The sequence below is a fragment of the Cyanistes caeruleus genome, chromosome 13 (assembly GCF_971803275.1).
Source record: "Cyanistes caeruleus chromosome 13, bCyaCae1.hap1.1, whole genome shotgun sequence".
NCBI classification, from domain to species: domain Eukaryota; kingdom Metazoa; phylum Chordata; class Aves; order Passeriformes; family Paridae; genus Cyanistes; species Cyanistes caeruleus.
In genome coordinates this window covers 3019824-3036704 of record NC_141713.1, presented here as the reverse complement: position 1 = coordinate 3036704, position 16881 = coordinate 3019824, and the positions used below count along the sequence as shown (strand labels likewise).

The 16881-nt window shown below is 43.5% G+C and overlaps 1 protein-coding gene across 1 annotated transcript in view; it reads left to right on the top strand.

Moving 5' to 3' along the window:
• Positions 1–16881, top strand: part of ALDH1A3 (aldehyde dehydrogenase 1 family member A3) — a 34158-nt gene that overhangs the window by 3549 nt on the left and 13728 nt on the right. Inside the window, exons 2-7 of the mRNA XM_023933837.2 lie at positions 4–108; positions 5536–5676; positions 7859–7988; positions 9203–9264; positions 12092–12220; positions 14575–14688. Of these exons, the coding sequence (XP_023789605.2) occupies positions 4–108; positions 5536–5676; positions 7859–7988; positions 9203–9264; positions 12092–12220; positions 14575–14688 (681 nt within the window). The remainder of the gene's footprint in view (positions 1–3; positions 109–5535; positions 5677–7858; positions 7989–9202; positions 9265–12091; positions 12221–14574; positions 14689–16881) is intronic.

Here is a 16881-nt window from a genome sequence, read left to right as displayed (position 1 = left end):
CAGATATTCATTAACAATGAATGGCACGAGTCTACAAGTGGAAAGAAGTTCCCCACCTACAACCCTTCAACGCTGGAGAAAATTTGTGACATCGAGGAAGGAGATAAGGTAAGTGTTGTTGGACAAACTGTGCAAAAGACATTGCCTAGGGGATTTTTTTTGTAGGGAAGCACACAGAGGAAAATCTGGCTTTTAACAACAACATCCATCTGGCCAGCCTGAGCTGGAAGTCTGGGACACTGGATGTGCTGCCCAAGAATTACATGGCTTGGGAGGCATCAATCCTGTCCAGAGGCACTTTCCCTGATAGGAACTGGCTGCTGAACACTGTCAGAGGAATGAGATTGAGCATCATTCTTGTGCCATAGACTGGAAGGAAGTAGCCAGCCTGAGGAAATAGCAATGATGGTGTGTGCACACCCCTGACAGGATTTGGACCCTATGTTGGGGGTGGTTTATACTCCAGCTGCAGGGCAGCCTGTTGAAGACACTGAACTGAAACTCGCCCTTTTTTAAACACAAATAACCTGAGTACTTGGGGGAATTTAAGCTCAGTCATGGGAACATTGAGCACTTGCTGCTGGAGATGTGGTGCTACTTTTCCAGCTGGTATTGTGGGTTCTGGTCTCCTGCACAAATGGGGCAGCTCTCACTAAAACCAAAGTTTTTAGTATCTCAAGAGCTCTGGTAGTCCCTGGCTGGCCCTGGTGTGCTGTAAAGTAACATGAGATGTAACTGCTTGGGTTTAGTAACAGTCTGAGGTGAAGAATAATCCCATGTGACACTTTTTTTGTCCAAAGCAGCTCATCATGTATGGGCCAACTGGTCTGACCTATGGAAAAGAGCTGGGCCAACATCTGGCTTTGTGCAGGAAGTCATGAGAAGGTGATTCACAGCTGCTGTGCTGTGCCAGGGCTTTGGTAGCTCATTGCTGTGGGCAGTAAGTGATGGGCAGTGTGGCCATTTCTCCCTGCACTGAAATTTTTTTCTTGGTATTCAAGCTTGTCCAGTGCATGTGAGGCAGCCTCCAAGACTTATTGCCACTGGGGATCTGTGCATCCATGGGGCAATTACACATCGAGGCAGAGCCAAACATTATGTGTAATTCCTTTATCCTGACTGGGTAGGACACAACTGTGTTTAATTGCAGTGGCATGTAAACAGTGGAATTGAAGCTGACTCTGATGCAACTGTATTTTGATAGGCAGAAACCATGACGTTGTTATTGTTCCCTGAGCTAAGTGTCTCCTCAAGCAGCTACAGAATATTACATGAGCAGTTTGTGCCTGCTTCTGAATGTTGGCTACAGAAAATTGTTATACACAACTAACAGGCTGGTTTTGCCTACTTGAGATTTGTCCCTGTCAGCTTCTAGCTTGCAGGGGGTCACTGTAAACTTTTCCAGTCAGTGGAGCTCTCTCCCCCTAAATACTCACTATAGCTGACTGATTTCTTTGTAGAAATTGCAGCTAAAATGTAAGCTAGCTGTGCTTTGGGTGCTGAAAGCCTCTTCTCTACATTATACCTTTTAAAACATTATTTTGGTCTAACTAGGTTTTTTCCAAGAAACTGAGTGGGGATTAGACCTGGATCTGGATTAATTGAAGAGTCATGGGTGACAACCATCCCCAACTAGCTGTTTGCCTTTTGATGGCACTTGACTATGTCCTACTCTCTTCTGGCAAACTAAGGTCCCTGAGGCTTCCCTTGCTCTGGTTCATCCCCTTCTGGGGCTGTAACTCCAGTCTGCTGGTGTCACCACAGGAAGCTGTGAGTTATGTTTGGTGTCCCCATGTGCCTCTGTACTTGCTGTGCTGTCCAGTGCCACTGCAGGGGTGGTGGTTACTGCTACTGGCTCTGGCTTCAGCTGTGCTCTGCCAATGTTTGGCTCTGCCTTCATTGCAGGCTGGGAGCAGAGCTCCCCTTCCTAAGCCCTGAACAGAAACCTGCCCCTCCCTGGCCATGCAGAGTGTTTTGCTTAGGCTGCACGTGAGGGGTGGAAATTTGGCAGCTGATATCTCAGCGATGACAGTTTAGTCTGGTGCTGAAACTTGGCCAATGCTTAAGCCTAGAAGCAAAGGTTTTGTTATCTGTTCTTTAGTTATAGAATTGTCCTTGATGGGACAGTTGAGGGATAAAGAAAAGTCTGTGTGGAAAAAGAAGCCCTGAAAATAAAATGGTGGATGTTTCCACTGCATGCTGGATACCTCACAAATAAAAGCTTAATGTCCAACTGTTTGCCAGGTTGATAATGGAAAAGGAGAAACTGATGCTGTCCCTAACACTTGAAGACAGACTTTTTTCCTTCTAGCAGCTTGCTGACATCCATCAAGGGCAGGAGAAAAGTGCTCCTTCCTCAAAGGAGTGCCCAGCTCAGTTGCCACAGAGCATGGGCAGCAGGTCCACAGCTGTGGCTGTCATGTCTCTGTCATGATAATTTCTAAACAGTTCACTCTTGTGTGGATCTTTGAAGGGTTGTGAGAGGGATTTCTTCACAGTCAACCTGTCCCCTTCAGATTATAAGTGGCAGGTTGAGGTAAGACCACAGCCAACTTGCAACTCCCTCAGTAATGATTTTGGACATTTCAGGCTGTTAGGATGCTGTTTGTAGGTGTTTTGAATTTGAGTTTGGAACTTTAAAGCAATTCAATGTGTGGACTGTTTGCAGGGGAGCAGATCAGGGAACCTCTTCTAACTGAAAAACTTGTGCCCTATGTCAGAAGAGTGCCTTTCCAAAGATGTGCATAGGGGAGGCTTTTTGAAGAAGTCAGTAGGTGAATTGAAGAAAGAGGGTCTCCAGTGGGTGTGCTCCATTCCTGGCACATCTCCTCACTGGATCACTCTGGGGAACCCTGAGACTGAAGAAGAGCAAGGCATTTTTGCAGGTGTTTTCCCCACTCACAGAGCCAGTGAAGTTACTGTCTTCACTGTGCTCTGCAGCCTGCTGCTGGGACAGGAGAGAGGAAAAGAGGATGGGAAAGAAAAAAGGAGCAGCAATGAGCTGGACTTGAGGTAGAGGAGGAAGATGGACAAGGCAACTTAGAACAAAGAACAGTGTTCAGTTTGTTTAGGGGGGAAGGTATGTGATTGTGTAACTGGGGGTTGTATCATAACTCAAACATCCCAGGTGGATATGAAGGTTTGCAGGCATTTCTCAACACTGTAAAGACTTTGCAATCTTAATATTCTTAGTGGAGCTTTTTATGTAATGCTCAGTAAATCTGTTATAGGTCCAAGTGGAGCACCAGGATGCATGGATCTCCACCTTCTGTGGTTTTGTGCACCACAGGGTGTTCCTGGCACCTTGACAGTTCAGAGTCACTTTGTCACGCCTTGTGCCTACCTATTGCAACATGCCTGCAATGAACATGCCATTCAGACTCCCCTAATGCCTAGTCATAACAGGATGGATTAAGAATGGCATTTCAGCCTTCCTGAAGAATTTCCTTGTTTTTGCTGGTCTCTCAGGCCTATTGAGGCTGTGCAGAAAGGCTCTCAGGATATCACTTGGTTGTGCTACCCTGAGGGTGTTTAGGGAAAACCTGTTTGCCTGTGTGACAGTGACTGCAGGCTCTGAGCCACTATTTGTACCCAGAATGTCTGAGAAAGATGGTTGTCTTTACTTTTGTCTCTACAGGAGAGCCTGTTGCAGCAGGGCTCCCATTTGCAGGACTCCCAAATGCTCCCATTTTTAGAGACTGGGGAAGATCTGGACATGCATTGAAGTCCTCTGCCCATGCAGTCATCTCACTCTTGTTCTGAGTGCCAGGGTGGAGGGAAGACCCTCACTACCAAGGGCATTGTACCACTGCAGACCCAGTTCCCTGCACATCAGTGCTCCCAGCCTGGTTGCAGAACTAATTAATTGCTGCTAAGGAAATACTTGTGCAAACCTGGCACGCTTGTGTTCCTTTTCCTGCTCTGTCACATTAAATATTGCCTTTTTTCAGCTTAAGTCTTCATTCCAGCAGGCAGGATGAGGGATACAGAAGAGGCTGGTGGTGCCTTCTGGCTTTTGTGATGTGCCAGGCTGAATCCAGATCAACTTCAGCAGAGTGAGCCATTGAAAGGCCTGTTGTGCCCATGGGTGATAGGCCCCAGGCAGGACCTGCCTGTGTGTGCTCAGTGGCTCTGGACACCTCTGCATCACCAGTGTCCTATGCCATGAGCCATACTGTGACAGCACAAGTTTCCTCCAATGGCTTCCCATCAATGCTGTTCCAAAAAGATGGATTTATTTTCCTGAGAGAATAGGTCAGACTGTTTCAAAGCTGTGTTGTTTCTTTGTAAAGAAATGGAGACAAATTTAATGTAAGGTGCCATTGTTTTAGGTGGTAACTTGCAGGTTTGACCATGAACTTTTTAAGAACGCAGTGTGTCTCCCAACAACATTTTTTTCTTGAGCACCACACATCCCCCCCACCATGAGGAGGGTGTGGCCAGATCTTGTTGGATCAGTACAGAGGCTTATTTCCACACTGTAGCCAGCCAAGACTTGAGAAAAAGTATCGATGAGAGCAACTGGTGAAGTGGAATGATCAAAGTCTGACACCCTCCCTCCCTTCCCACCCTTCAAGCCATATATTGCAGTGAGGTGCAAGTTCTCCATCAGCTGAAGTGAGGCTTGGTCTGTGCCAGACCTTACCTACAGCAGGAGTCTCTCCAAAGCTTTATCAGTGCCTGGGGTACAGCCTTGGCCTTGTGGATGTTGGTGGCAGCGTTTCCATAGATTCTGTTGGATTGGGAGCCCTTGGCTTCACTTTTTTAATCAATGTATCTGAGGTGAAGAGAGGAGTCCAGGGCATACTGTGGCCAGAGCAAATGCATGAAGCACAGAGGGTGATGGTGTGGGAAGATAGGGAAATTTGTTCCCCATTTGGTAGTAACTTTGTTAAACAGAGGTGGATTTGTTCCAGAAGATGGTAAAGCTGTTGGGAGGTGAAGAGAGAATGGCACTAAGTGTGTGCAGGGAAATCTGTCGTAGCACTGAACAGTGAAACCTTTCCCATCTGGTAGAAATGTTCTGGGAATTTGTTCTAGGATCTAAGGGTGATTTTTAGTGTGTTAACTGCCTTGGCATGGGCTCTAGGGGAAATAGATGGTGGGATCTGAGCTGTAATTACTTCCCTGGGTAAAATCTTGATCTCATGGGGGATTTTCCTGCCCACACTTGTTTAGAGGAGGCTAATTCATGTAGGTCAGTGGCCTGTCATGATTCTTCATCCTCCCCCAGTGTCACATCCTGTATTGGCAGGAACATGATTCTGGATTATTTTATAAACAAGTCAGTTACATTAAATTACCCTTGAAAGACCCAATTGGTGTTCAGACCTCAAGGTTGTTTATGAGCCCAGGCCAAACCTAAAACATATTCCCAGCTTGAATTCAAATGCAGTGAAATGAAAGTGGTTTTGTTGGACAACTTGGGTTTGGGCACCACAGCATCAACTTGGAAGCAGCCTGGGGGGGTTGTTCTGTGCCATTGTCCAGCTCCTTCCTTGTAACCTGAGGTTTTCTTGTGTTTGTGTTGTGTAGCCTGATGTGGATAATGCAGTGGAGGCAGCGAAGGCAGCATTCCAGAGGGGCTCTCCATGGAGACAGATGGATGCCCCAAGCAGAGGAAGACTCCTGCACAAACTGGCTGATCTCCTCGAGCGAGACAGAGTCATCCTGGCAGTGAGTACTGGGGGCAGCGATAAGCCAACAGCAGTTGGCTCATAACCCTGCTCCATCCCTCTGGTGTATCCATATCTACCCAATATTTTTCTTCTATCTCCATTCATGAAGGGCAAAAGAGTCCATACAGGAGTCATGGCTTTGTTCCTCTTTCTGCAGGATATTAGGGGGCTTAGAAGGCTCAGTTCTTCTACATAGTTGCCTTTTGTGGAACTTCAGCTAGTTATTGGAGTGATTAAAGATGTTACTTAAATTTTCAAAGCAGTATTTGTTGTTTTGCTTTAACAATCATTGATGTTTATAGCTGTCTCCCAGCTCTTATTAAAAAAAACACCAAACACACCAAAACAACCAAATCACACCAAACCACCACGGCTGACTCATTCTTTATTACAAAAATGCAGGTGGCTTTGATTCTGTGCAAATTCCTTCCCTTAAAATGCGGGGCTGGAAAGAGCATCTTTTTCTTGCTGGATATCATCCAAAGTTTAAAATGTGTGTAAGTGGGAATTGCTTCTTTCCCTATTGAAGATACTGGCTCAGGAAAATTTCTCTATAACTGTGAAGCTGTATTAACTTGGACTTTTGCACTGGAGAAATATTGTGAATGATTCCATGATCCTGTCCTGGAGGAGTCCTGCTGGTGCAGAACAAAGGGATAAGAACCTGAGCTAAAATGTGCTCAGCTGGTAGAAGCCTTTGGACTCTACAGGCCTTGCACATCTTTCCAAGTGATACCCACAGATCCTCAGCTTGGGGCGATCCACACCTAAGCTCTTGGATCTGAGCACCTTTCCAGTTCAGTGCTGCACTTTTATCTTCAGGGGAAGGCATTGATGACATTCCATGCTGCCAGATGTGCAGGTAACTGAGCCAGTGTCCTGCTGAGGTCAGTGGGAACTGACACCCATGGGATGTGCTCACACTGAGCCTATATGATGAGCCTATATCTGTGTGATTATTTTGAGCTGGGCCTCTTTCCCCAACACAGTGTCTTTCAACCACATGACTGATTTCAGTTTCAGCAGGGCAAAACCAAAACATTTGGTTCTGAACACAGTTCTGGGCAGCAAATAAGAGGGAGGAGAAAAAAAAAATATATATGTGTGTGTAAATAAACCCTATTAATTTTTTCTCACTTTTTGATGTGACTGGAGCACCCTCCTTTTCCTTTAACCAGAACAAACTTCAAGTTTTCTGCTGTCCTTCTGGTCTGGAAGGGCTTGTTTGGCATTGCTGTTTGCATTGCAGAAAACCAGCCCTGGCTGCCTTGGCTGTGTGCTAAGCAATGACTTATAAAAATCACTTGTTTCAGCAGACATTCAGTGGATAACAATCCTCACCATTCCAAGGGGAATGTCTGTTTGAGTGCTGTTTGGACCCTAATGTCTGTGGAGGGTGACAGGGTATGACTTCATGTGTAAACAAAGATGTTTCAATCTACCAAGGGATAGTACTTCCTTTATGGATGTGCTGGCCATTTGCACCAATATTCCATTTAATGACCTGAGCAGAGAACAAAGCATTCCCTGAGCTAATGTCCAGAACAGTGTGAAGGACACAGGCTCAGCCTGGACTTTGTTTAGAGCTGATCAGCACCAGTGCAGCAACTTCTGCCTTTCCCTGGGCTCAGCATAGATATGAGCCCAAAGGTTACTTTACCAGAACTCTGTAAAAAGTATGTTTATCATTGAGCAAAAGAGGCTTTTCAGAGGTCTGGTTTAGGCTTATGGAGTAGAAATATTAGATTATTTTTTTTTCTAATTGAAGGAGAGTAGCTCTGCCTGATTTTGGTGACACCATCTGGACTCCAGAACATCTGTGTTGGAAGGTCAGTTAGGGTGAAGTCATGATGCTCACATTGTTTCTGACCAGTGCCCCAGACCCCAGCCCTGTATCCCACCCACACTCACCTTCTGGAGGCTTCTGGAAGGTGCTCTTTCAGCACAGCTCCTGAATAAAGCAACTCCTGTACACATCAGAGTTGCTGTCTGTTTTCCCTTCTTATTATTTATTATTTGTATTAACAAGCTCATTCTCTAAATATAAGAGGAGGGAAGAACATTCCATGTCTTCAGAGCAAGGCAGAATAAAGCTGAGAAGAGGGTTTTTTAAGAGAGAAAAAACCCAAAACGTTCACTTGTCTGACAGTGCATGCAACTTGTTTTTTGTTTTTTTCCAGACTCTAGAAACCATGGACACAGGAAAGCCTTTCCTGCAGGCTTATTTCATTGACCTGGAAGGCTGTATAAAGACACTCCGGTATTACGCTGGATGGGCTGATAAAATTCAGGGCAGAACTATTCCAGTGGGTGAGTACCTTCAGACCCAGTTTTAGAGCTGGGTTGGGATCAGGCTTGAGGTGGAGGGAGATCAATGGAAAGGCTGGCTTCTGAAAACCTGCAAATATAGCCTGCACTTCCTCTCTATCTCAGGATGCATTTTAAGCAGATGTTTCAGTATTGAAACTAATGGGAGAATTTGATTAATGCCTGGACAGATCCCTGGAAAATAATGTGTGGGCTTGTCTGTTGCTTTCTTAACAGAGAAACTTTTGGTCAGAGCAGTCACAGAGACAGAACACTTTGGCCCAGGTATAGAAGTTCAAATATAGTTTTGGTGAGAACAAATTAAGAGACTGGATGTCCTTGTGGCACAATGGGCAATATAATGTTTTTTCAAATTTGGCCCTTTTTATCCTGCATGTGGGTGATCACTGAGGCTGTGTGAAGGACAGATACTGTAGACAGAAATTAGTCACCAGAGGAAGGACTCTGGAGGGCTGAGCTCGTTCAGTCTGTGCAGACAGCAAAGGGAGCCGTGTCAGTCCTATAAACTGGGATTTGTCACCCTCATTCAGAGTGGTGTAAAGCTTTGCTTGTCTGGACACTGCTTGTTTGTCCTGATTTGAAATCACTTAGAAAAAGCATCATTAGAAATGTTCTTGTTCTTGTCACATCTTCCCAATGAAACTAGGTGTTCAGCAAGAATGAATTTGAAAGGCAAATGTTCTTCCTGCTTTCTCTTTGAAAGAGTAACAGCAGTATTTTAAGGTGAATGGTATTACTTTAGTTCCAGAGTTTCATTTTTTTGTCATTTCTTTCCAGGAGCGCAATTCCTGTTATATTAAACAGGATTCCTGTATAAAATGGGTCTCTCTCTCTCTCTCAGGGAGACAAGTGCGTTGTGTTTTCCAGTAGGGCACAATCTGAATGAAATCTGTTTGCTCTTCAGTGTGATAGTTATCCTCCCCTCAGCCTCAACACAGGGAATTTGCAGAGGGAACTGAACCCTGGTTTTAAAAGGTTCCTGTGTGACTGTGACTTTCAAGCTGGTACAAGACCTGTACTCAGATCTTCATCTGCCTGGGATGTTCCAAAGACAGGAGTCAGGATGAATAGACACTGTGTTCTCTAACATGGGCTTAGTTCTGTCCCCAACCTGGTAGTGTGCAGTTGTCTCACACACTTTTTGCAAAAGTGAGGATTTTGACTATTTTTTCCCCTTTTACTCTCTTGTCTTGCAGATGAAAATTTTGTCTGTTTCACCCGGCATGAGCCGATGGGTGTCTGTGGAGCCATAACTCCAGTAAGTGACAGTGCTGGTGCCCTGCATATCCCAAAGAACTGGAAATTTCATGTGCACTCCATCCTACCCTGCAGCCATTTGCTGCCTGCTTAAGCACAGCTGTTCTGCAGGGAACTCCCATCTCAGTGGCCTGATGTAGTTTTGTGTTTTACCCCCATGCCAATTGCTCTTGGCAACAGAAATGCTCTGCAGTGGAAGGGTGGGTCTCCTAATCAGATGCTCTGCTGCTCTCTGAGGCTGACACCAGTCATCAGAGACCAGTCAGAGCTCTGACTCTCACACTGCTGGGACAGCCATCTCATCATTAGGAGTGCTGGCTTTTTGCTGCCTCGTGCTGATGCATAGTTTTGAGTTTTAAATCATATCCATGATCAATTAATTACGTCTGGCTGTTCTCTGAGCTTTCTGGGATTAAATCTCACTGAATAGTTTTCTTTTCCTTGAGGTCTCATTCTCTGCTGAGAGGACAGTGTGGCTAGCTCTTGGAATGCCTCCAGTGTTAGCATGTGTTGCTTGCTTTGTTTCAACAGACAGCCAGGAAGACTTTATAGCTCATGGGAGACAGATTTTGTTCCTGTCTGGTTGTAAAATGCTTTGAATATGATATTCTACAATTTGTGAGGCAAATGGTGCTGTGTCAAGATTCTCTGTTTGAATACAGCACCAAGTCTGCCAGAGCTCAAGAAGTGTTTGGACAATGCTCTCAAACCTGTGGTAGGAGTCTTGGTGCTGTCCTCTGTAGGTCCAGGAGTTGGAATTGGATGATGCCAGTGGATCCCTTCCATCCAGGATGTTCTATGTTTATATGGTTCTTGGATCAATAAGAGTTCATAGAGGATTTTGACTTTTGAGATAAGGTTAAGAAATGCATGTGGGACATTGGATTTGCTGGACCCTGGGAATACCAGGTTTGGACCAGATCCAAAGATGTCTGGGGCAATTCTGCTTTTTCCTTCAGCAGGACTGAATTTATAACCCAGATGATAAGACACAGTCTCTTTGGCAGTATCAGGGTGAGGCAAAGTGGGAGGTTATCAAACATTTGTCTTGATGACTTCACTGCTTTTCTGGCTGAGCAAGCAATGTGACTGCTGGTGAGCAGAATTTATGACTTAAGATCAAAATCTCAGGTTCCTCACTCTGATCACCAGTTACAAGGTATTTCCCTGTCACTCTCAGCCACCTTTCTGATCACCATCAGAAGTGATTTGGAAATTATCCCTTTAAAAGCCTACATGCAGGATGCTTTGGAAGGCCACTCTAGGAGACATAGTGGGACTTGGAAGACCTCTAGACCAGCAGTAAATACAATGAAGTATAGAACCAAATTTGACTTAAGTTCAACTTAAGACTTAACTTGTGTTTGTATAAAGAATGATTGGGGTCAACAAAACCACATCTGTCTTCAGTTTACTCAGAACAAATCTTCAGTTTTTTCTCCAGTTTGATCTTGATAACACCTCCAGCCTGTGGGCTGTGTACTTGATAGAAAAAGATTCTGTCACTGTTCTGGGTATGATTTCCTAGAGCAATTAACAGTCCTCCTTTTTTCCTATGGCTTGACTATATTTAAAGCAATCTTCTTAGCCAGAGAAGTTCTTGGGAATTTTAGCATATGGGTGATTTTTATCCCAAGGTGATATCATGAGGCAGCCCTGGAGTCCTTTACTGTTACTTTCACCAGCCACTCTGAAGAAGAAAGCTCCTAATGGGGCTATTTCATGCTCTGAAACTGTAGAAAAGTAGTGTAGGTGTAAATGGCTCAATCTGCACAGTCAGACCTTCAAGAAAACTTAGGAGAAAAAGACAAATGGGCAAATTATGGGATGTGGCCATTGCAGATCACTGAAATGAACAGGTCTGGGAAAAAGGGTGAAGCAAGTTGAAGAATAACACTTGAGACTAAATTCTGCTTTGTCTCAGAGTTAGAATAGAACTCATGGCTCAAAAGCTACACTGCTAATTTATTTGTAAGTGTGAATTTGTGGATTCTTGACATACTTGGCTGCTTTGTTGATAGCTGAAGGCCCTTGGCTTGAGTCTTGACAAGAAGTCCCCTTGCTGTTGGCCTGCTTCCATCATCCCTGAAGCAGCATTAATTATTTTTAATGAAGAAATCCTTTCTGCTGCCAAATGACCTTTCTGAGATTCAGTGTGAGCTAGATTTTCCACTTCTTACTTAGACTCCAAGATCCCCAAATACACATGACCATGAAAGAGATTAGCACAGAGAAAACTGATGTGGACTGGCTCCTAATTCCAAATTAGAAAACTAATTGGAAAGGAACAATTTACAATATGAAAGGAGTATAAGACCTCCCCTAGATTTCCATGACTGAACAACTCACTGCACTTTCCTAGTTATAAAACCAGAACTGAATGATATTATATAACTCAGAACTACTCAGCCAGTGCTTAACAGAGAAAAACTAGGTTTTCTTCAATGAGTAGTTACATTCTGTAATTTCCCACATACAGATGCTGTACAGAAGTGATGCATCAGAAAACTGTCTCCAACACAGTTTCTGTGAAGAGCCAAAATCCTACACAAAATGTGATCAAACTCCTTTAAAGAATGAGGTCACATAATGCAGAAGGTTGTCCAACTTACAGGATTAGTGTGAGGATTGCCAGCAATATCAGGGATCTCAGGGGGAAATCAAGGAAGTTATATTCCTTAGTCCAAGCAAACACAGTATTATAAACAGACTCTTCCCTTTGTGGCTTTCCTCCCAGTTCCTTTCTTCCCTGAGCTGGGAAAAGGCTGTGTGGAAGTGAGTAGGTGACTGTGCCAGGTTGATCTGACCAGTGACTTGTGTTCTTGCAGTGGAACTTCCCCCTGCTGATGCTGGTTTGGAAGATGGCACCAGCGCTGTGCTGTGGAAACACTCTGGTCATTAAACCAGCTGAACAAACTCCGCTCACGTCGCTCTACATTGGCTCTCTGATCAAGGAGGTGAGGAAATCTGAACATCCCCTCGAGGTTCTGTTCTCTTAAGGTCATAAGCAAGGCTGTATTTTGAATTGGCTCTCCAGATTTTTAGGTTTTAAAGAGTCTGAGCATAACAAACAGACTTCCAGCTTTAATAGCCTCACAAAGGAAAGTGAGAACAACCTCTGTCTTCAGCCTTTTTTTACAAAGGCCTTTGTGACTGGCAGGGAGGTGGTAAACATTATAAAACCTGTGCATTTTTCTCCTTTCTCAGGAAGCTGCAGAGAGAAAAAATGGTGCTGTTCTTCCCCCACCTTGTCTTCCCCTCTCCCAAATGAGAGCAAGACAACAGCTCAGTTTTATTAGACAATGAGACAAAAAAGTGTGATTAGAGAGCAGTGTTATGTTTGTTGTTTTTAAGTGGGATAATTCAACCAAGACAGAGTGCCCTGGGAAACAATTCCTTGTCATTTCTGTGGTTCATAGAACAATTTAGTTATGTCTGGCCTGTAAAGTCAACTGAAATAAAGGCAAGATGATAGGTTGGGATTTTAAAATGCTGGTTTAGGGTTTGTCAGTTAGGATCTTGTGTGCCAACAGGTCTGTTAATTTTACAGAGAGGGTGGGAGGTGCACAGAACCTTCCAGCACTGTTCAGTACATCAGCTTCCTATAGCTATGGATGTGACTGACTGAGGAAAACTAAAGGAGTAATAGATGGGCTTTTGCCTCTCAGCTGCAAGTCTGTGTTAGCTTCAGTCAAATGATGATTTTGTTCTTTCTTGGCTTAGCCTGGGAGAAAATAGAAAGATACATTGATAATTGACACTTAAGGTTCTTCCATCAGGAAAGGAAGTGGAAAAATAATACCAGTTAAGTCTCCTACAGTTACTTGGCTTAATGAGATTACACAAGATGAGTGAGTGAGCACAAGGTGCAGTTGTCATGACTTCTAGTAAGTCCTGCCACACCACTGCTTTTTTTGACTCTGATATGCAGCTCCCCAAACACAGGCCTAAAATTCCCCCTAAAAGAACACCATTCAGTTCTGGTAAAATTATTTTTTTCAGCTGAAATTCTAAGCTTGCTGTTTCTCACAGTTGTCCTTAAAGGCAGAAGTGCAATTAGAGCAGAATAACTCTATTTGAAGATGATCCTTTCTCCACCCAAAATTAGCTGAATTCTTTACAGTTTTTCAGAAAAAATGAGGTAAAGTTTTTTGATTTTCATCTTTAAAAGGATATAGAAGATGTTACCACATGCACAGATCTATGTGTTACATTCAATGAAATAATTTCTGGCCAACCAAAATATTTTGGCTTTCATTTTTGCTGAAAAACTGAAAAAAACTTCTTGGCTCAGGGTGTTCTGAACCAATTTTTTGCTTCCTTGTGGCTTTGCTGCTGACTCCAAACACCATTACTTGCACAGTTTGACACGCAGTATTTGCTTGAAAACTCATTAGCCAAGATGCAAACCCCATTAAATGCACTTTTGTCATTGTCACATCCATAGAAGAAATGAGACTGCCCTTCCAATTAAAGAAAAGAAAAAATGGGGGAGAAAAGTCTTATGAGGATAATTTTTTTGCAAGACAGTACATGAGCAATTGCTTCATTTTTTCTCTATTAAAAAGAAATGGCATTTATTGAGACTTTGTATTAGAGTCATAGGAAATGAAGCAAATGGTTATATTCTGCAATTTCATCATTAGAAATTGCAGGGAAAACAACCTAGTGCTATTGGTAGTAGGGGAAGGCTAGCTTAGAAAAGCAATAATCCTTCAAACTCTTGCTTCAGGAAGGAAAACCAAACCAGTCAGTCCCCCAGTTCTCCTTGCACTAGAATTTCACCTGAAGTTTTGCCATTTGTCTGTTTTGGCAAAATTAGTAGTTGGCTAATCTATGTTGTAAATGTGGTGGAAACTTGCATAAGTCTTGTTACCATCTGCTTTTGTACTCCTGTTTTATTAGCCCCATCATCTAGTGAGGTTTTACTGACTTCTTAATCCCCCTGGTCCCTGAAGAACCACAAATGTCAACCTTTGTTCAAAACAAACTTTCATTCATTTACCCCTTGGCTGCAGCTGCACTGCAGTAGCTGGAGGCCAAGTTTGGCCGAAAGACTCACTCTCTTTTGACTTGAAACTGGGACTTCTCCAAGAATTCTTACTGAAACTTGGCATTTCCTAAGCATGGCTGTTAGCTTCACCCACATCTACTCCAGCTGGTAGCATGCAGCCATATTACTGGAAAGTCTGGAAAACAGGGATGTATCTGGTAAGAGCTCAGAGAACTATAGTACAACTAATCCAGGCTTCCTGAGAAATGAGCTCTGCTCTCAGATTCTCTACAGAGCTGGTTTTAATCTCTGTTTCAGGTGGGTTTCCCTCCAGGTGTGGTGAACATTGTGCCAGGCTACGGCCCCACAGCTGGAGCTGCAATTTCTACCCATGACAGCATTGATAAAATTGCTTTTACTGGATCAACCAAGGTAGGTGATGGATTTCTCAAAGATATCTGCTGTTTCTCTTCACATTCTCTTGTAAACTGTCATCCATACAAGACTAGACCAATGAAAAGTCAGTGATTTTTGTATAACCAACACTTCTTCCATCACATTCCACGTGACAGGATTTCTCAGAAGTATTTGGTATCTGTCTAATTCAGATCCTTGTGCTTGTAATAATCCCACATCTCTGAAACTGGGTTTTGCCAAACCACGACATTTCTGTAAGAACTTGGGTGCTCTGACATAAGGCAAGGCAGTCTACAGGGCAGGCTGGCAGTGACTTAACATCATGTCATTGACCCGATGGAGCTTCTGGGCATGTTTGTCTGCCAGTCCTGCCCTGCAACTGGAAAACATGTCAGTCAGAGCCCTGAACAATTCTTCCTTGGCTTTAGTTACCTCTGAGGAACTAGGACTTAAATAAAAGCATGGCTTCATGCCCAAGGCCTTCTCTGCTGACGTGGAGGGGATTAACATTTGAGCTTCATTCTGAGACCTGCACAGTAAAGCACCTTCTATTTAGTTTTTTTTCCTGTAAATAGATGTGTCTGGCTTGTTTATGAGAAGAGTGGCCACAAGAACCATGCACTATCAATCACCTACAGCCATCCTCTTCCATGCCTACATGGGAAAAGTGTATATGGCTTGGCCAAGACCATGGAATTGAGCACAGCTGAGACATACAAACAAATCTGACTGCAGTAATCACTGCTGAAAATTCTCAAACAAAAGCTTTCTTAGAAAAGTGAACACTCTTCCACTGACTGCTTTAGATGTTTCTTGCAGTATATCTGCATCTCCAGAATGCAGGCAGTGTCCAAAGAATGGAAATGCTTATAACCAGTGGGGGCAGCTGAAGCAAATTCAGTCTCTCACTTCTTTGAGGAACACTATTCTTGCTGAGCATTTCCTGGATTCATCCTTCTTATGTCTGCCCTCGTAATTGCAGAGTGTGATATGAATGTATAATGATGACAAATTACCTTGAAAGGTGTTCTTGGTCGGGAAAGGTAACTCCAAACACTCAAAAGCTGCAGCATTTACCAACACTACCATCTAGTGGCTTTGTGTACATCCTGTGCTTATCCCATAGGAAAAGGTGTGCTAAGCCTCTGTTTCTGTACAGGGATCATGGGAACAAACAGAACACAGAGTAAAGTAAAAGTTCACAGCGAGCTTTTATTTTCTTGATAGCTGGTCTAATCTTGGAGTTTACTTAGTTACATGCTTCTCTCCAAATCCTAGATCAGAAACTTTTAGCCCACATGAGACATTAGCTGTGTGAAAAAAATAGAGCTTATACTCATCCAGCCCACATGGATCTGTTTGGGTTTTTAATGAAAAAGGAGTATCCAGTGGATTAGTGGCAGAAGGAAAATCTCAGCTGCTGGAGCCTGTAGGCAAAAAACTCCTGTAGACACTGCTTGTCTCCTAATCCATGGGTGTGCAGGAAACACCAAGGGAGACAGATCCTTTCCTAATGCATGTGTAATTTAGAAGTGTTTTCTTCCCCCTCCACCCATTTGTGAGTTCAGCTGCATCTTTGCAGCATTTTGCAGCACAGTGCTACTGTTTCTGAGCCAGGAAGTGAAGTTAATTCAAAATATATTTTGACTTCATTATTAAACCCCAGCTTAGGCTCAGTGCCAGCTTGGAATTACTGATCTTAAACTCCATGAGAATTTTCCCATATAGATCTCTTCTCTTAGGTTATTAATTTGCTTCTCTTTGGCCAGCCAGCCTGCAGTAATGCCTTTTGCAAAGCTAGGATGCATCACTTATTTCTGCTGTCTCTAGAGCTAAGCTCTGAGTGACTAGAGGTGATCTCTCTTAAGTTCAGGAGTCATGCTTGAGTAACAAAGGCAAACCATGAGAAATGCAGACCTGTGATTGCCAGCCAGCTGCCCCATGCTTTCCTTTCTCACAGTTCCACTCCAGGGCAAAAGTAGTTTTAGTCAGAAATAAAGGTAAGATTTCCATGTGCAAAGGTAAGATACAAGAAAACAGCTGTAATATGAGCAAATTCAAATATTACATCACTCTTAAGAAATTAACCTGCCCTAACAACTAAAGGTGCCTCCCAAATAGTTTTAATTCATACTGTTTCTAACAAAATTAGATTACTGAATTCTGAAAGCAGAGTAAATCCTTCCCTTCAGGATACAGGTGTAGCTC